At 42.0% G+C, this 20,866-nt stretch overlaps 1 protein-coding gene across 1 annotated transcript; it reads right to left on the bottom strand.

Moving 5' to 3' along the window:
- Window positions 1-4,068: 4,068 nt before the first annotated feature.
- LOC121092026 (carbohydrate sulfotransferase 9-like) lies at window positions 4,069-14,193 on the bottom strand. The gene is made up of 4 exons (XM_040602429.1): window positions 14,117-14,193; window positions 8,100-8,210; window positions 5,564-5,711; window positions 4,069-5,125 (listed from the first exon to the last, which is right to left on the bottom strand). Exons 3-4 carry the CDS (start codon window positions 5,655-5,657, stop codon window positions 4,275-4,277), a joined length of 945 nt encoding a protein of 314 aa, XP_040458363.1. The 5' UTR covers window positions 5,658-5,711; window positions 8,100-8,210; window positions 14,117-14,193; the 3' UTR covers window positions 4,069-4,274.
- Between the last annotated feature and the right edge of the window lie 6,673 nt (window positions 14,194-20,866).

Genomic DNA, 20,866 nt, shown 5'->3' with positions numbered 1-20,866 from the left:
TCAAAGTCTCATTGCTCACGCGTTTTATTCCACTCACAGCTGTCCTGCTTTGGGAAGTTCTCCGAACAAGAAACCACTAGTCACAGTTTACCTGTTAAGACTCCCATTGAGAACAGTGTTTTCAGAAAAATGAGGACTTACGGGAAGAATCATCCCCTTTAAGTGGAGGAAATGTCTGCTTCAGGGAACAACTGGTGACATGGTGTATCACATCTGTAATACTTCCACAAAGAAAGTGTGATGTCACATCTGTGGATACCTGTCCTGAAAGGATTGGGGTGTGTGTGTGTGTGTGGATATCCATGAGCATGGGAAAATTCTCTCGTATATCCTCACTGCTGATAGATTGGTAGGAAAGCTGCAAGCTTGACTTCGCAAGATTTTTTTTTTCTCTTCCTTTCTCCACTTAGCTCTATCTTTTCTCCAAACTGGAACAGTCATTTGTTAATTCTTTCAATTCTTTAGAAGTCCCGCGAGACAGCTTTATATTAATGTAACAAAGCAGAGCCAAATGGCTTTGTATTTATTGCTGTCTAATAGCACGTGGTCCGTGTTACAGTTTGACGGAACAGCGCCAAGTACTATCTTTTTTTAAAACAGATGTTACAGAGAAGGATGAACAAAAAGATTGTGTTAACTCACTACAGTTTATTACAGTAATTAAACCCAAAACAGAGCAATGAACATATCACAGACATAGAACAATAAATCAGAAAGTGAATTTTGGCACTCCCTTCTCTATATTTGAAAATCCACCCCAGGGCCCAAGCCCTGCCATGCCGCCTCCACTCCTGCTCCCAGCTGCAAGCACCCACCTTGCTGCCAGGAAAACATCACCCGGAGTTGGCACCCGAAGGGAAGAAGCTCCACCGGGGGCTCCTCTCTAGGCAAAGGCAGGAGGGAGGCCGGCTCAGCTGAGAGCCTTTGTTCCGGACAGTACACTTGTAGGGAAGCCAGCACAGGAATTCTCTTTCCCAGGCGATGAAGAGACAGTTGTCTTATTTTCATCATAAAGTTTACAGGTGCCTTGCAGTGCTTGTGAGCTGACTAGGACAAGGCCCAGAGCCCTCATCAACTTTTATTACATTACAATATCAAGAATGACATAACAGTGAGCCCTTTCATCAGCAAACTTTCAATACTGTCTAGTGGAATTAATCCTGGGGTTCACCTGGGGAGAAAACAAGGTGCTAGTCCCCACTCTGCTCTGGGCAAAGGGCAGTCGCTCACACACTAGGAAATATTCTAGCCCAGAGCTTTCTGCAAGCACTGCTGCTTGACAGCTACCACTAAAAAACACAGCCAGCTCAATGCAAGTACTAAAGACCTTGCAATTTTCTCCTGCAGACTCGTTTTTTGAGCTCAGCCCAGACTTATGCCCATCTTCACGAGCTGTGTAAGCCTTTTAGGACATGCAGCAAGTCACCATTGTTTTCACTAACTCTGAAACACATTGCAGAGCTCTGACATACTCCTGCGCCACTGCACAGCAGCTCTCGGAGGGAGCTGGTGCGGGGGGAGCGGTGTTAGGAACTATTCTAAAGCTCACAGAAATGGCAATGCAGTGAATGGGGCTGAGCATTAAAAGATGGCTGCAGGGGAACGTTACAAGATCCTTTATAATGTAATGCCCATTTTTTCTATTTTTCCAACAGACATCAACCCATTATTCTCATTTTGTTAGCATCGGTAATGCACAACTTTTACCGTTCTTGTATGGCACTGCTTCCTAAAACTTTTACATGTGCAGGCATGCACACCCACGTCCTCTGCAGAGACCCACACCAGCCAAACAGCATTACAGCAGCCAGCGGGTCCAGGCAATGTGCTACTTAGAGTTTCCTACAGGCAAATGTCAAATCTGAAATCCATTGTGAATAGTTACAGAGATTTTTCTGCATTGTTAGGTAGCCTTCCGTTACTGACTAGTGCTTGTGATGAACAAATTAGCCATTCGTTTTTGTCACTACTGCAGGAAGAGTATGTGATCCTGCGTGAAAGGGAATAAGAACAGAAAGCCACTCACAGCTGACAGAAAGAAACTGGAGGGGAGCTTTAACGCTAGAGTGCTGGTAGAAAAGACAGCTAGCAAACTCTGCAAGTGTCATTTCTTCAGAGTTGTCCTAGGCTGGCTGATGGTGACAGAAAATTAAAGTATCTTTGCTGAAGCTTATAGCCCTGGAGGGATCTGTCACGCAGAAGCCAGTTATGAAGCAGACCTTACTCCTCTATTCCTCTGCATGATCTGGCAAAGAAAGTAGGATGAAGCACATAGCTGGAGATGGCTCTGATTCAGGAAAGAGAGACAGTCTGCATCCCTCTGCATAACCTTAAATTTTATGGGGGTAATTTCCAGCTTGCCCTGCCTCAGCACAATTAAAAAGTGAAAAAAACCCAAAACACGTGAACTACAGGGTTGCCTGGGCAGCTTGAGCAACCCAGTACCAGGGGACAGTAGGACCGTTGGGACACCAAATACGGTGGTGGTGAGGGTAAGATCCAGAACCATGAATCACTCTGCATCAAATCACAAGCTATTTAAAAAAAAAAAAATAAATGTTTTGTTGTTCTTGCTTGCTCTTCTTACTTTGGATCTATCCCTGTGCCAAAGCTGCCCTATTTATGGAACAGTCAGCCACGCAAGAGCTGCCAGATGTACTCAACAGTAGCCCTGGCTTTGTGTACCATCTGCTGTCGAGGAGCGATGCAGAGAGCTTCTTCCTCTGCCTCCTCCTGTCACCATGCCGATATCCAATACATCACTGCAACTTCCCTCTGGGGTAGCCCACCCCCATATCCCACTCCCTGCACTAGGAGCTCTCTTCACAACCCTCACGACTCCGGTCCTATTGCATCCATTTTTGCCAGTCTCCTTTTCCGTCTCCCTTGGCCATGCTGCTGGCAGCGATGGCTGTACAGATTGGTGGCTGCAGTGTGATTAAGTTATTTTGTCCCTGTCCCCTTCTATGTAATGAGAAGCTGCGAGCCAGCTTTGGATCCAAAACTAGCCTGCAAGGCTTTGTACATTTGCAGATGTAGCTGAGAGGAACTAAGTGCATCTGAGAGACTGACATCCCCTAAAGATGGTGCTAATATTCATGACTGGTTTCTAAAACTTGCTACAATTAAAATGGTCACAAACTAATTTTCAGTGTGACTAGGCAGTAGATTAAAAAAAAAATAATAAATGGGGCAAGTCTCATACTTAGTATAGTAGCAGTTATAGAACCTTCAGTGATCCAAAACCAAAGCCACCTGGGGTGTAAATGTGGATAACGGTTTGAATTGCTTCTCCCACATGCTTCATTGCTCTCCTCACCGTAATCCTAGAATTTACTTGCACTCAATCTCCTGTGAGGTGAGAAAGCAACAGGTAGAACAAAGGTATTATCTGAGGTTACCCTGGCCCACCTAAGTCATGCTCAGGTAAGTCCCAAGGGCTCACGGGCTCCAGCAGACACAAATGGGGAACACCCAGATATTGTCCTTCTGCGCTGGCTGGCCAGTCAGTTGACTGGGTGGTAAGTGCTTTTGGAGAACAGATATTTTTTTAAAAAAGATACGCTGTTCAGACTTTCCCTCTTAAGTTAGACCATAATGCTCACAAAGGTGGTGAAACGAGTTTGCAAATCCACCACGAACACCAGACCTGGTCATCAGAAGATTCTGAAGAGGTAAAAGGGAAACTCTGGCTGGGTTGCTGTCAACTGCGCTGCTTGAGGGAGGAGGCCGGTGGGCTGTGGTGAGAGCACTGCTGGAGGGGAATATAATCGGGCATTCAGTTCAAATAATGCAGCTTAAAGCATCTGAAGTTATTTGCTTCTTTCCTACAGGATCCATGATTGAGGCTTTTGCAGACAAAGAGTGGTTTGAGTCTAAAGCAGATTATTTATTACTTCGTGTGGGGTTTTCTAATAAATTTAAAATCATTTATAGGGAAAAAAATGGTGTTCTAAAATATTAGTTAAAACAACATTCTTCATCCTTCCCCTATCTCTTACCAACAACCCAAAATCTATCATCTATAAACAGTCTTCATGAAACAAACTTATACCATTAATGATCAACAGAAAGACAATAATTTCATGTAAGTACTGTACAGTACAACGGATTATGGCAGGGATTTGTTACAGGAGTTCTTAGAATGATAAACCCTGTCTCCAAACACCAGTAAAATCTCATCAGGATTCAGTTACCAACCCACCCGTCAAACATCTGTGAGGACAAGTTCAGCCTATTTTGTACACAGCAAACTGTTCTTTGTTTAATCTACGTTAGTTGTGCAGGGAAAAATAATCCTTATATTTCATAGTATAGTTGAACAAGAAAAAATCCATTTGATACAATTTTTTTACCTTCTCAATTTGTTCTGAGTTCAATTGTCTGAGATACTCCAAGGTGATATCACCATTAGTTCGTTTCTCTGAGCCATACCTCTTCAAGCTGGGGTAGTGCAGGCTCTCTGGTGCTCCAATGACCTTCAGAACGTGCTCGGAGTCTAACGCAAGAGTTTCATACTTACCCAAAATATCATAGTGAATGTTGCAAGGATCACAGAGCAGAAACATTGGTTTCCAGTGAATGTCAAGAGCATTTGGTGGTTTTGCTATAATGAAGTTGACAAACTCCTGGAAACTCACTTTTTCAGAAGAGTTTTTGTTTTTCCTGAACATTGCCCTAATCTCATTAGCGACAGTGATACTGTAGAACGGCTCCGAGTGCAGAAGTTTGTCTCTGTATGCTGAAACCAACCGTTCCAAGGGATGTCTGGTGAACATCACTTTGGTGTAATTGCTCAGAAATACCTTCTGTGTGGCAGGAGGGTAAGTCGCCAGCTTTTTGATCAGCGAGGTTTGGTGGATGTGGTCATGCTCAATTTCAGAAGCTTCTGCATTCAAATCTGCTTGGAGAAGAAAAATAGTTCTCTTCCAGTTGGAGCATCCTACCTTGGGCACCTCACAGTAGATAAATTTATGTTTGTGCTCCACAAAGAGCTGGTTTGCTATGTGAGAATCCAGTTTGCTTCTTGATTTTAGAAAGTTGTTCTTCAAGCAGACGGAAGCCAGAGTGCTTTTGCGATCATTTTGAATTGCCAGCCAATCTTCAGTGGGATTAGGAAAAGCACCTGCAACCAAGGAAGACATTTGAACTGTTAGTGTGAAGTAGACTTATATAAGATCTTTGTGACAATCATAGCACTCAATCTATCTTCCTGCATACAAAAGCTAATGAAGATACTAAAGCAATTTCTTTGTTTACTGTCACCAGACTCCACTACAGCAAACATGCAATAAACTATCCTGCTTAGTGAAAAGTTTGTTAAAATGAAAAATTTCAACATGTTAGCAATATTACTCTAAGCAAGATCGATATTATAACACTTCTTATGTCACCTGTTTTTTGCCATGCTCTTCCTCTCATACATTGCTAAGATGACAGGGCCTTGCCTATTTTCATAGCATTGTTTATCATGTAGCCTCCAGAGTTACTTTCTAACGCATTTGGGAAAGGTGTCCCTGGTTCTAGAAAACATTAAGTCTTTGTTAGCAAATTCTTTACTCACCTGTTAGGTTTTTTTGTCTTTTACAAAAAAACCCAAAAAGAAATATTGCAAAAATAAAATTTGGGAGAAGGAAAACTAACACCTTCTGATTCATTTTATTTTCACAGGAGGGAGGATGATGAGATCTCTGAAGTGGAAATCTGCCTTTCTGTCAACAAGGAAATGTAATACAAGTTAGATTTTGTATGACTGATGTAACAGATATAACATGGTATTCTCTTACATAATTTACACTAGCAGAAAGACCTTTCAAACCATATAAAACAGGCTTTTCTATTAAGTAGAAATTTTCCTATGAAAAAGACTCACCACAATCATACTGTTAAATCAGACAAATAATATGACCATGTCAATATATTACAAAATTCTCCCTTTCTCAGAACAATGAACTATGAACAAATACTCCTCCCTTCTCATTTAAAGCCGCTGTTCTTGCCAAGCAAACTATCCCTTCACAATGTGTAACAATAACCTCACTTAGGATTACAGTTGTATGTTTTTTTAAAAATAATTTTATTTGTTGGAGTCTGGGAGTGCAAAATTTTCTGCAGCTTGCAACAGGCCTATCTACAAACCTATGATGCATTCAGGATGAGATTTTTCCCATCTTTTGCCCTGAAGCTTTCCACTGTGTACAAATAAATCAGTATTCGCTGGAGGGGAAACTCTTCCACATTCCAGCAAAGAATCCCAGCTACTAACAACAGATGAATTCTCCCAGTCTCTCTCTCCCAAAGACACCGCAGTGTATGTGTGTTTGCTGCCATTGCTGCTGCAGTGTAAGAGCCCCAGGGTGGTTCACTGTGGCAGGGAGCATACAGAAGCAGCAAAGGAAACAACAGAAAAGGAGATGTTCCGTGTTCATGGATAAAAGGAGAGAAGGCCAATGCAGTCTGACACTCAGCATATTCCCTCCTCTCCTGTGCTCACTTGTTCTGCCCTCTTGCTCTTCCTGGAGAGAGCTCTCAAGTCCTCTGTGCATTTTACTGTGTTGTCCCCATTAGAAAGCTCTTCGTCACTTTTTATTTGAAGTAGCAAAATTAAGTGCAAAGCCATAACTACTGGCAAATACAATGTGCTATTTCTGTCCCATAAAGTCTGCACCATCAAAGAAGTCAAGCAACACTGCCTCTCTTTCACTTTTCAAATTTTCACCCTGAACCTGCCGGCAATGAAACCATCACTGCCTGGATTTCTTGAGGATGCAACTTCAACCTTTTGTTTTGTTTTTATAAAGATACAACAGGACTACTCTGGAAGTTATTTGTGGTGCTCCCACCCCACCCCCCCACCCCCCACCCCCCCGCAGTGTGGATGTACATGAACTCCAGCTGGAAACTCCATAATGGAAACTGGTGTCCTGTGTGTTCTCAGACAGCAGCAGGGACAGCACTAGCTAAACTGCTGAAAATGTCCTTGCTCACAAGGCTTCTTCCTTTCAGGGCTGATGGTTGGTACATCACACATCTTTACCAGAATATCCTCCAACTCACACGGTTAACAGCATTACTAGTTATTAAATCTCTCTTAGCATGGGCATGACCTGAGAAATGGAGAGAGATGACTGAGAGAGGTCACTATCTCTGACCTGCAAACAACATTATGAAGAAATCTGCAATCACATGTATTAACAATTTACTTGTGTTAACATTAAACGGTTACAATAGTCATTCAAACGAATGCAGAATTATTATACATGATGGCATGTAGCCAGTATTTTTGCATTTTCTTGGCTGCATAAGACCATTATAAAGGCTACAAGAGAAAATATGGGTTGATCTTTGGCCTTCAACCTTCTTTTTCACTGCACATCAATTCTCCCCTCACTGCACCATCTATGGACTTCTAATGCACCAAAGGCTGCTCTCAAGGCCAGCTGAAGTCAGTCAGATTGTCCATTGATCTCACAGGGCCCGAGATTGAGTGAGCCCTTTTAATTCTTTCTCAAAAGTGGTTTGAAGATGCAATTTCACACTGTATAGCAATTAAAATAAATACGACACTAAATAATTCTGTACAGGGACTCCTTGTCAGAGTATGCCTAGGAGGAGGAGGTTGGGCTTCATTTACCTTAAATGTTGTTGCCTCAGAGTAGTTATTATCATACCTGTCTCAGGAATCAGAAAATAGACTAATTTACCCTATTTAGATACTCTTATCATGTATATTTTTTAATTAAATTACTAGTACAGAATATAAGGCCTGCCAAAAGACACATTTCATGTTGAAACATGTCAATGAATCACCAGAGGGATACGGAAGAGACTTGCCTCCTTGGGGGAACAAAGCTGTTTATGAGCTAGTCAAACACTAGGAGACAACTCTGTTTCTAAGACATTTGCATATCTGTGGAAGCATGAGAATCCTTATTTTAATGCAGGAGAATGGTCAGACCATAAAGAGGGATAGAATAAGCTCCAAGGTGACAGGTGAAATCCATCTGGACCCCTTAGAAAACTTCAAAGTGCAGACTGGCTGTAAGAGCTAAGCCCACCCACCCACAAGCAAGGTCAACAGGAAGATTCACAGTGGCTACCTGAAGGTGAAGTCCCAAGGCTTTTCCTGAAGACGTTTTCTGACGGGAGACCCCAATATAGAGTTCTGTGTAATGCAAGGTCTCCAACGATGAAAATCACCTAAAAGCAGCCTGAGGAATAGAAGGAAAGAAAATTCTGAAATCCATTTTGTCAGAAGAGGAACAAGTCACCCGGAAATAAAAAAGGTTGGAAAAAAAATCCAAAACAAACCCCACCTTTGTAATACATTCCGTGTCAGTAGATCAGATGAACTTCTTCTTTTATTTCTCCACTTATGTCTTTTCCAGATACTTGTAATTGTGCTGTCTATTTTAGATGTAATGAATTAATGCTTCTGCTTGCATTTTACCTCATCCTACCTTCAATTAAACATGATTTAATGTGACTGGGTAACTACAAGGCATTCCTCAGTCAAGGTGTGGTGAGTCTATTAACACAACCACTCCGTACTAAACAGTTTAGTTCTGCTGTAACCAGAGGGTAGCAGAATGGGCTCCCACAGGCAAGGTGGAAAAACAGCAGAATAGGACTCAAGGAAAGGGCAGAAATGGCTTCTAGGGGAAAAGTAACACAGCAAGGAGTCAGAGATCTAAATGTCTCTTTGGAACTAACATATCCCAAAGAGGGGAGAAAATACTAAGAACAAAATATAGAGCATTAATCTGCTATGTTCTTGTAACACATAGTTATGGGGGTTTTGTGGTTTCTTTTTGTTTTGGTTTGGTTTGAATTTTTAATGAAGCATAAAATCTTCTAGACAACAGCCTTACACTGCACTGTTGTTTTTCGCTTGTTCTTCAGATCCCCTCATTATAGATCAACTATATGTAGCTATGGCTTCATATTTTCAACTCTGCATGTCTTACTGAATTCTGCAGATTCCATGAGAAATCATTTTATGACTCTCTCTTGGACATCACTAAGCAGTAAACCAGGCAGTGAGAGGAATGACCTGCACAGGACCCTTCCTTGCCGAACCCTTTCTGAAGGATTTCCGTCAGGTGATGAGGTTTGCTGAGGCCTGTCAGTTAGCTAGTGTTTAACTCCTTCATTGCTGTCCAACCAATTTGATGGCTTACTAGCTTCTTAGCCAAGACATGGTGCAGTATCAACTCAAATGCTTTATACCACTCTAATCCACTATATCAGTGTTACTACCTTAATCAAACAAAAACTGCAAGTCAGTTTGGTGAGATCCATTTCCTATAACATAATCCAAAGTTTCTCTGTGAGAGCAACCAGAACAATTGCTCAAGCCAAGAGTGGCAGCAAATGGGGAACAGATTATTGGAGAAAGCAATGCCAACCATCTCACGTGCACACAAGATGGGGAAAAGGCCTGAAGCCCTCATAAAAGGAGGAATATTTATTGAATCCCAACAGATAATTCTACCATCTCCCTCTGACAATCTATTGTCAAGATTCTTTTCTTCCCAATATACACACTTGTCATAACAAACCCCCCAAAAATTTGTGTCACGTTGTTCATATCTTTGTTCTCAGGTTTGCTGACCTTAAAATGATCTTTCCATCCTACTGTTTTCTCCGAGAAATTTATACAATTTTCTGCTTTTCATTACTTTCAACATCCTCCTTTTCCATATGCTACACTGGGTATGGAGGAGTGGCTGGCAACCTACTTGCACATCCCCTGTATGTCAGGCTAGATCATTTGACCCAGAAGAGCTCTCTATCTCAATGATGAGATCATATTTCTCCAGAGCTTTCACAAAATTGTCATATGCCTGAGTTATCAGATAATTTTGTCTGTTAAATTGCTTTCTCTTGGTTCATTTGTCTCATACTTGCTCTCTACTTTGTGATACTAGACTTTCCGCAATCACCCCATATGGCCGTTAGCGCTCTGGACTTCAACTGCTCATGCCATATGTAGCTACACCACAAGCACTCACACTTACCCAACCATCAACTTTGGGTTTGTAATGAGTTCCTTTTCCCCTGACCAAAACAAGGTCTAATATAGCATCTTTAGTACTTTTCCAATTAGGAAATATTTAGACAGTCCAAAGATGTTTTAATGATAAAGTTATGCGAGTACATGACCTAGCACATCACATTCAGATTAACATTCTCCCTCTCACCGTGCCGGTTTATTCATAGTACAGGTGCTGAAGGAGTAGATTCCATTGCCTTAAACGGGTATCACTGGTACATTGGTATGTCGTTGAATTGCTAAAACAATGGCTCATAATACAGCATTCCTTAATCCTTCTTCTGAAACAGCTGAACCATTGCAATTGGAAAATCTGCCATTTTAAAAGAAATATTTAAAAAAAAAATCTGAAAAAACCCAATATTTTGATACTTTTAGAAAAAATTAGAAGCTCTGTAACTGGAAATGTTGAATAATGTTAGGTCTTTCTGTATGGCACCTATTACCCAACTACAGAAAGACATGTACACACACTCGTGTGTGTGTGTGTATATACATATATATATATATTTCTGAGCTATATGCATTTGAATATATATATACACACACATACGTGTAGTTCAGAAACACATTAACATCAGTTACATTGGCATATTATTTGCTCACAGTAAACTAAGTAGATTGATAACAATTTAAAGTCTCGTGGTGATAAACTTACAAAGGTGTGTCTCAAGCTAATTTTTTGCCAAGGCAGACCTTGGTCACAGCTGGGCATATGGGGTGATCCCCTGCACCCTACTTGATGATAAGTGGGCCTTTCAGATTAAAAGAATGAAATTACAACAATACTTATTTGTGTTCCTGATACATTTGAAGCCAGAAGTAAAAAAAATGTACCAGTAGGGCAGCTCAGTGGAAGGTAGGCAAAATCTCTGGGAACAGATAACATTCTTGGTCACTGAGCCCCATTCTGTTCTTAAACCCTGTTAATCCCTTCAAAAAGACAACTGCAAATACATACATACCGATATGTAAATAGATATGGGAACACAGAAGGTGAGGGAGGGGGTGGTGGTGGTGGTGACATGTAGAAACCCTCCAGGAACAACCAGAATAAAAAATGAACAGGAAAAACAAGCTTTGCTGGACGCAGTTCTGAGAGTGCTGTTCTAACAGGGTGAATTGCGCCTTTAGACGCAAGACCCTTCCTCACCCAGATCTGCAGCCCCCTTGTTCCTGAACAACTTGCTATGGATAGACAGGAGGGAGGGAGATCCCAGAAACTGGAGTCTCAGCCAGCAGGCTGGCCTGCTCCACAAAGTGGAAAAATTATTAGTCGATTAGGAACCTCCAGCAGGCTGCAGGAACCATCTAACCTGGGTCATTTTGCCAACGAGGGCCAGGGTCTGACATCGTCTCACTCGCAGCAGCAAGGGCTGAAGGGTGTTACATGGGAACGGGTACAAGCTCGGCAGAGAGACAGCATATGAGTTAGACTGGGGGCTGTTGAGGAGGAGGCTGGCAGGGGTGCCCTGCGGAATAGCTCACTTCACAGCACTGAAGTGGGTACAAAGTCACAATTTCCAAACACAGACACCAGCTAAAACTCTTGTTCCCTGCAGTGGTCATCTCAGCCCTCCGTTACTGCATCAGATTTCTTTCTGGTCTCAGCAGTGCGGTGGTACCTCCGTCATCGCCACCATCTAACTGCTTGTTAGTCTCATTACACCACCTTCTTATGCCTGTCTTTCAGTTTCTCCTTCTGTTTCTTCCCACGTGTCTTGCCTTCCAAGGTTTTTCTTTACCTGTCATTTCTCATGCAGTATTAAAAGCTCAACTTTACTTTCTCATCAGTCACCTCGCTAGCCCCTGCCACCATTAGCCCGTGCTAACAAACAAACAGCTTCTGCTTTCTCCTCTGCTGGCCCCATTTTTGGAAGAAATTTCTGAAGCACCTACAGAGCTATTATAATTTTCACCTAAAATCACTCCTTAAAATCTTTCTTTTCAGGGATGCCAACACCAGTTAGGCTGCCAGTGTGCTAAAACTGTTACCAACCAGCCCACAAAAAAGCAAGCAAAAGGAAAAGCCAATCTGGGGATGAAAAGAACCAAAGTGAGGAGGGAAAAAAAACCAAAAAACAGTGTGGATGGGAAAAGGCAGCAGAGAGTCTGACAGAAACATTCCCAGAGAGGCAGGGAGCAGCAACCTGGGGAAAAGTGGCAGAGCCGGGGCCATGGGAAATGGAAAGGCTGTGTAGCCTGCTCAAACAGTGCTGTGGGAAAGGGAGGATGAGAAAGGGAGTGGAAAAGACGCCAAGTACAAATCAGTGAAGTAAAGATCGAGAACACCAAATTCAAGGCAATAAGTATAGAAAGGAATATGCAAAGCTGTCAATCAATTGCCACAGACATTTAAAGAAGAACGAGATTAAATGCGCTGCAGTCACTCACACACTGGAGTCCAACCCTTACAAAGTGATGGAAATTGTCTGTTTTCCTCTCTGTGGTTCTAGCCAGGAAGGCCAGGGGCTTTTGATTTCGTAAGCATGGCCACTTCCCATTATATTTTCAGGGGGCAGCGAGGGGCAGCTCTTCCCTGCAAGGCAAAAAGCTGGGAGCCAAGTGCAGTAACGACACGGCCAGCGCGGCAGGGGCTTCGCCAGCCCGGGTCCATCATCACCCTGCTGCGCAAAGACCTGGAGATGGTGGCTTGGTTCAACCAAGAGACCAGATCATCAGGCAGAGCCATGGTGACATCGGTTTGTGGGTGAGTCCAGCTCGGCAGGGCCATGGGGAGCTGGAGACCAGACCTGCTGCAACACTGCTGGGGCAGGGATGGGTGGTCCTGGGGTCCTGGCCTGTGGGCAGGGTGGGGGAAGCCCCAGGGGCTGGGAAGGGACAGTTGGTGCCCTGTTAGGACTTTTGGGGCCTGACAGATAATATGAGAACAAAGTCCACCCCCTCTGCTTCGTTACCTGGTAATGGGCTGTGGGGCTTCTCATCTATACGCTTACTCCAAACCCCCACGCACGTATCAACGGCCATTTAATCCACTGCAAAACCAGCCACGGGAGAGCAACCTTCATCACTTTCTTTTAGGGAGTCAAGATGAGCGTAAGAAACTTGGAAATGAGGGAGAAAAGGGAGTACAAAAGAAAAACCTAGAACACGGTGCAGACTTACCACGGTGGCAATGAATGGCCTTCCAGGCTTGTTTCACGGGAGATGGGGCCTCACAAAACCTCTCTGCTTTTCGCATTATGTTGATAACTAGGTCTCTGGCTTTTCTTTGTCTTACAGTTCCCTGCCGTATTTCTCTTCCCAGCTACCGTCGGTAACAATGTTGCCCTTGTTGTTCAGGTCTACCCACCTTGTCCCAACTCTAGATCCTCACTATCCGCTCCTGTTTGTCATCTCATCTCCCTGTGTAAACTTGATTCATTCATTCCTGTCATTGCACACCAAACAGCAGTATCTGTCTGTGACATACGAAGAAGTTAGCAAATAGTAGGATTACAACCTGCAAACGGAGTGTGTCAAGTTGTGTGGAATATTTTGTCACGTTAAAAACCGAGTGTTGAAAAACTACTGAAAAATCTATTCACGTGGCATCCTAACAACACGTACAAAAATCATTGTCGGTAGTGACTCACTTAGCTCTCTTGACTGATCTTATGGTACTCACTTTAATGGAATAACTGACAGTGGCAGCAGGTCCCCATCTTCGGAACAAACCCAGCATCAACGACGACGAGACCCAAGCCTGTCAGATTTACCTGCTGGCAGCAACAAAACCGTGAGACTCAGGCATGCGGGGTGCCATTCCTGGCACTGGAGGAGAGTGCTCCCTGGCACAGCTTATCCCTGCTTCCCCTGCTCCCACCATCAGCACGGCCTGCCCAGAGTCTTCCACTCTCACTACCCCCAGTTCCACCTCCCTGCACCCCACTCCCCAGCAGCTCTCCAGCACTGAGTTCCCCTCTTGCTGGACCTGTATCTGCCAAGGCACCAGTGCTTTTCTCTCGGCCTCCACCCCAGGTGTGACCCCTTCTTCCCCAGCCCCTGCTTCCACTCCTCAGGCAAAATTTTAACCCAGCGTCCAGCAAATCCTCACCTCACCTCCAAAAGCCATCCTCGTATCGTCCCCAGTCAGCTGGCCCAGCAAATCCTGTTTTCCAGCTTCCCAAATGCCCATCAGTCTCACCCTGACGCTGCTGTTCAGCCTTCCCCATGCACCAGCCAGCTCTCTGCTGGTCCTGCTGCCAGACTCCTCCCTGTCCCCTCAGCCAGCCTCACAGCCCCCCACACCAACCACGCTTCCGAGCCCAGCTCATCAGCTCTGTCTCTCCTGCTTCCAAGCCTCCCACGCAGCCCCAATGCTTCTCGCTCTCAGCTCTGTACTCAACTAGTTCCAGGCTCTGCACTTCAGCTCCTCTAGCTATTTTAGTACCTCCCAAATGATACGGACACGTTTTCCTTTCCCTCCCACAACATTTTCGCACCACTCATCAAGACACAGTTTATTCCTGCTGATTTTGTTCTTTGAATCTGTTTTGCCAGAGATCCCCAACATTTCCCCCACCCAAAATCTTGCTCATGCTTGCCTTGTTATTTCAAACAGATGGCTTACCCCTCTGTGCCACCTCAGTCCAGCAGAGGTTTCACTGAGAATATACAAGAGGAATCCCCTTAAACTCATTTTTCAAATGCTTCTTCCAAAGCCTGCAATGTACCTGAACTCCTTAGAGGAAAGGTTACAGGAACCATTTAAGATAAGAAAAAAAGAGCACCGCTTCCAAACCACCCTTTATAAAAAGCTATAAACTATTTTTCCTCAAAGGTTTTTAAAAATTATCCTGGGGCAGGTATCTAGCATGGAAAATTTCTGCTTAAACACTTGAAATTTGACAAAATCCTATGCAGCTGCAAACTGTATTGAAATGAGAAGAGTCAAGATGCATATTACCTTAGCAAATCCAGAAAGTGAACAAAAGTCTCTGTCTCTTCATTTCAGGCACCAGAATCCTTGTAGCATCAACTTTTAGCTCTGTGTTGAACTCCCCTGTTCTTAAGTGAGGAGAGCTATAGCAATGAAAAGTAGACTGCCAAAAAAATCCCCTGCAGATTCACTTCTTCATGGTGTGATTTCAAAAGCTAAATACTGTCTCAGTTTATTTCTTGAGAGATTTGATGGCAATTTCTAAATATATTTTTTAAAAAACAAACAAAACCCCCAAAATAACAATCCTGTGACAAAGAAATCTCTCTTTGTGGAGATTTGACTGCACTATGAAAATCACAGTAACATAAAAGCTAGTAACAATCCAATTTTACTCGCCAATCAGACAATCTCAGTGGAGTTTTCCCATTCCTTTGAGTAATGGTAAATAGAAAATAAAGATTCAGGTAGAGAAAGATCAGGCCAGAGAGACCTTATTTTAAGTTTATGCCTAGGTCTGCAAAGGAAATAGGGGAGAGGTTTTTGTCTTCTCCTTTCCTGGACTTAAAGGCTGGGCAAAGTGTTTCTGCATCCACACAGACGCTTTCCCAGGAGAGCATCTGGAACACTTTATATACATAGTATTTGTCTGTGATTTAATCAAATGCCCGGCTAAAAGATGCAAGTGTTTCCCTGTGAATGTTTAGGTTAGCATCTTCAGTGGCACATTACAAAGCAATGTGCTGTGTCTGTCTCTGGGTACAAAGAGCAGCATTTAACCACTCCCTGCATATGGTCTACAGCAGCTGTCAGGGCCTGCCAAGTGCTTCGACAGCAGCCAGCCAAGAGGCTGCCTGCTAAGCAACCAAGAAGGAGGATGCTTGGGAATATGAGGGTAAAGGTAATTTGGTTGAGAGCCACTGTGATGTGATAACATATATTATTTTTAGATGAGGAACAAGAGGAAAGATCAGTTCAAACCCAATGGACTCTACAGAAGGAGACTCCAGTAAACTCTGGGAACTGGAAGGTAAGTTCTCATGGGAAATGTGGCTAAAGCAAAAGGAATTCAGTAGAGTTGGCAGTTCCTTAAAGAAATGGTGTTGAGGGTACAAACACAAACAATCCCACACAGTAGGAGGATAGGAAGTATGGTCAGAGATCAACTTGGCTAAGCAACACGGTCTTCAGTGACCTGAAACACAAGAAGGAAACGTACAGAAAGTAAAAACCAGGTCAGACTCCCAAGGAGAAATATGAAAGAATTGCATGAGATGCTGAAACAAAGTCAGAAAGGATAAAGCACAAATTTAACTGTAAAAAGCGATGGACATAAAGGATAGCAAGAAAATAAACCTGTAAGAAAAACAAAAACATAGCAATAGCTCACTTGCAGAAGGCTGAAGTACATTTTCCAGCACTCTTCATAAAAGGGTGATCTGTAATTACATGAGTTATAAGAACCCATGTAAAATAGGAAAAGAACAGGTCTGAGAATAATTTGGAAATACTGCAGTTCACCTCATCCTCATGTATGCCCCTACAGCATGTCTCCAGAAGAGCTCTCTGTTGGTCACTGACTGTACTAAGTCTCCCTTGACCGTGATAGGAACCTACACCCCTGCACAGATATAGATGGCTATTTTTCAGGCAGCTAAAGTTAGGTGAAATTAGTCCTATCCACAGTGACAGTGGGGCCTGAGGAAGTGCACATGAAGATACCTTAAGAATGGAGTGAAGCAAGCTCAGAGCTGTTGGCTTCCTCTGAAAACTCTCAGAAGCTGTGTGAGAAATGTGTGAAGAGGTGAACACAGTGCTCATATTTAAAAGCCAGGAAGCAAGGAAGAGACCAGTTTTGGAAAAATACTAGAATAAATGAAAAATTAAATTATTCATAAAAGGTTAAAGACAGTTTAAAACAAAGCTATATTGCTTTATCATTTTGGCATATTGGCTATTAATATCTGTAACAGGGCAACAAGTCTGCTAAACAGAGAAGCAGCAGATCATGTAATATGTTTTAATTTTAATAATGTTATTGCATTAACTCATAACATTTTTAAAAGTAAAGTGAAATTACTTCACTGAGAGTGCAAAACTACTTGGAGAAAAAACACAGAGCCACAGACTCTAGTTTTTAATCATCCGCTATGATGCTCAAAAAATATAATCAGTGAGATTCTAGCTAGGCCTGTTCTGGGCCAGGTAACAGCACGAGTCACTAATGACTTGGATAAAGGAACAATCCTTCACCCGTGTAGATAACAATGAGCCCAGGTAAACAGCAAACAGACTGCATGATATGTTAAATTCAGAATGCTCTTGCCAAATAAGAGAAATTATCTGTAGGAGAAAACGCCTTGCAGTGCGCTTGTGTTTGCAAGTATGAAGTTATGAGGGGGGATAATAGTTTGTAAAGATGTAGGACTGGCCATGACCAATTAGACAGCCATTCTGCCAAAAAGCAATTAAGAGGGGTAGCAGTCAATCACAAGCTATACATGAATAAGTAGTGTTACACCACCTGTGTGCCAGAATGCAAACTGCATATTAGGAAGATAAACCGTTTTGCTTGTATGACACATTAAGAAATACCTCTTATTATATTTCTGGCTAGCACAGCAACCAGTGGCACTGTGTCCTGTTAGAGCAAAACTGTTTAGAGAGAAGGCAGACCAGCTGGAGAGAGTCCAGAGAAGAGCAGAGAAAATGGTCTATTGTCTAGGAAAAAAAAAACACAAAAACCCCAAAAAACAAAAAAGAAAGATTGAAAGAATTGGGGTTGCTCAGTCTAAAGAAGGGAAGGCCAGCTGAACACATGAGAATTATCATCTACATAAGTTACCTGTAAAGAGCTAAGGAGGCATTAATTTTTTTTAATCTGTAGTGGACAAAGTGATGGGTTTAAGCTATGACTGACATTTATGTTCTATATTAAGAAAATCTTATTAACAATAAAGATAATAAAATACTTTTTCATTTCTGAGGTACAGCTGATCCTCTCTTAGAGCTTCAGAATGCACAAGATGAGGTCTTGAAGTCTTTTCCAGTCTCTGTTTCTGTAAATCTGTGGTTCAACCAGTTGTATAATTTAGAAGCTCCACCTTTCCTCTCTAGAGAAGCTACATTTATCAAAGTGTCCACGCTAAATTATACAAAGCCTGATTGTCGTTTTAATATAGTCACTCGGAACCAGTGAAGCTGCTACTGGACTTACCACTGCCCAGACTGGCATAATGCCACTTTTTTTTCTACTGTATGTCCTTTTAGCTCTCATAAGAAACGTGAAGAGTTGTGGCAAAAGGACTGCTATCTTCCAGAGACTACTGTATCTGATATTTGATGGCTGTGCACTGCTTTTCCAATATGCCAGTCTCTTTCCCAAGGATTCCTAATGGAGTCATCTAAGAAGCACTTTTATTTGATGAAGCCTGCCCTTCTGGTGAGCTACTCCACAAACCACTGATAAGACAAGAAGCTCATTTGCCTCAGGGGGGCATTTATTATGATGAGAGATGAAAGAGCATTAAACTGAGTGAAGTGAGACACGGGCAGAAAATTGAGACATACTTTGTTAGAGAGCTGCAGAATCAGGTTGCTTCATCTCAGAATTTTTTCATGTGCTTGTTCTTTGTATTAATCAAACTTCAAGATCATGTGAATTTAATAAAGTATTAAACTCCTTTCACCTGCTTTCCACCAACAATCCAATTCTGTCAATGTACAGACATTCTTGGCAGAAGAACTGTATCATATGGATGACCAGCTGAAAGAAAATCTCATAGAGGGGTGTTTGTTGTACTAATGTATTACATGAGTTCCTAGGACACATGACTCCACTGCCAGCAGATACCAGTGTTGGTCATTACCTGTATTGCCTCTGTAATTCACTTATGTAGACATGTTCCGGTGATTTTGTATAGAAAAAAAGCCTTAAAGTAGTTTTAACCTTGCAAAAAATTTAGACTTTTCACATTTCAGAAACTATTTGAATCAGGAAAAATCCATGTGATACTGCTTCCCGGCCTTCTGAATTTCTGTTGAACACTGCATTTATCTAAAATACACAAAATATTCTGTTTCTGTAAGACATGCTTTTTAAACTTAGAGTAATACACATAGCATGAATTTCGTGCTTTCCTAATGTGGAATACTACAGGAGTCATACAACAAATATTGTGTTCACAAATTCACTATCCTATGATTTTTCTGTGGGTAAACTTTCCAGATTGGCTGAAGGAAAGGTTTGGTGAAGGCTATGTATTTCACCTTGAATAAGGCTGAGAAGAAAGTTGATCAAAGGAACAAATAAAATAAAACATTCATTTATTCTACCAGAGTTTTAAAACTTGGTGAAAACATCTAAAGGCAATGTCTGTCTTGCTGCTGGAGCACACAACCTTTCAACTCTACCCACACCCACCTAAACCCACCCTGAGATACCTGTGACTGAGCCCTACAGGTAAATGCCAATAGCTGCACTCCTGAGCCCATCTTCCAGTAAAATTAGGTGGAAGTTGTAACAAAATATTGGTAAACTTAGAAGTCCCAAGGTCCAAGTTCCAGGACATGAAGCTTTAACTTCCATAGCTATCATGAAGGAAAAGTCCTAGTCCTTTGAGGATAAAAGATGCCAATGGTATTTTCAGATGTGAGGTAGATGTTTGTGACACTGTGGAATCATATTATAATATCAGTATTCTTAGAAGGCTGCAAAGAGGAGAGATGTTAATTTAAGCCATGTTAATTAGGAGCAACAGTATCTAAACCTAAGTAATAATGAAGATAAATCGCAGTTTTCCCACAACTTCTACGCCTCCAAAAAGAAGAGAAGCAATAGCAGCATCTTCTGGATTTAGGATAACTAATGTAGCCTTGGAAAAGTACATCTGCTTGAAGCTCTGCAATGATACCCTCTGGAAAGATCTTTTTTTTTTTTGATTTATTGACTCTTCAATAACTTTGTTGTTGTCATTGTTCTACAGAACCTAATTCAGCCTGAATATAGTAATACACAAAATACTGCATTTAATGGACCTTTTTTCAGTTTCTTAAGAAACAGGACATGGTATCACTTTGTAGAGCTATAATATGGGTTGTACAAATGTGACTAACCATACATATGCCCAGCTATGGCCCAGGACTCATTCACCATAGCAGAACGAGGAAAGTCTGTATGAATGAGAGAGGAAGATGGCAGAAGCATTTTGTACAGTCACAATTACATGGCTCTTTTAGAGGTATCTCTAGCTTCACTCACAGAACACAGAGATGATTAAATGTATAAAGCATGCCTCTGTTTTACATTTATGTGCTGACTCAGAAAATCTGCCAATAGAGTCGACAAGAGTTTCTAACTAGCGAAGCACTCCTAGCGCATGTGAAGCCTGAAGGGAAAAAAACCAAGGTGATCCTTCATTTCAATTTTATTTGTTTCAAATTTAGAACTACTAGTATCTTTCAAAAGGCTAAAATTTTAAAAAGATTAAAGCAGGGTAATTTCTATGAAATAGAAGCTAGTAATTAATTTGTAGTCTCAGTAAGCCTCGGCAACCCCCATTCAAATGCTGCAAAAGCTGGAAAACAAAGGCAGCTAACTACTTCCAAAATAGTGTAGTAGAACTCACCCTACAGGTAAAAGTGCTCAAAAGATTAGAAGTGTTATTGCAGAGAGATTATCAAAACAGCTTCAGGCTTTGACACGTAAGAATGCAAAAGAAAGGAGTATTCTGGAAATAATCTCAGCAATTAAATGAGCGAAAACCAAGAAAATTGTGTGCACTTTTATATTCTCTGTATGTTTTCATGAAAGAGAGTCCTTGCACTAGTATAAAAATAAGTTTATGACATCACATTGGTAGCTAAAAAAAATTCAGAAGTTTCAAAGGGCAAAAATTCTTGTGCCTTAAGAGGATTTTCTGGGGTTTTGC

This window comes from Falco naumanni, chromosome 7 (assembly GCF_017639655.2).
Source record: "Falco naumanni isolate bFalNau1 chromosome 7, bFalNau1.pat, whole genome shotgun sequence".
Taxonomy (NCBI): Eukaryota; Metazoa; Chordata; class Aves; order Falconiformes; family Falconidae; genus Falco; species Falco naumanni.
This window is presented reverse-complemented; position numbering and strand designations above follow the sequence as displayed.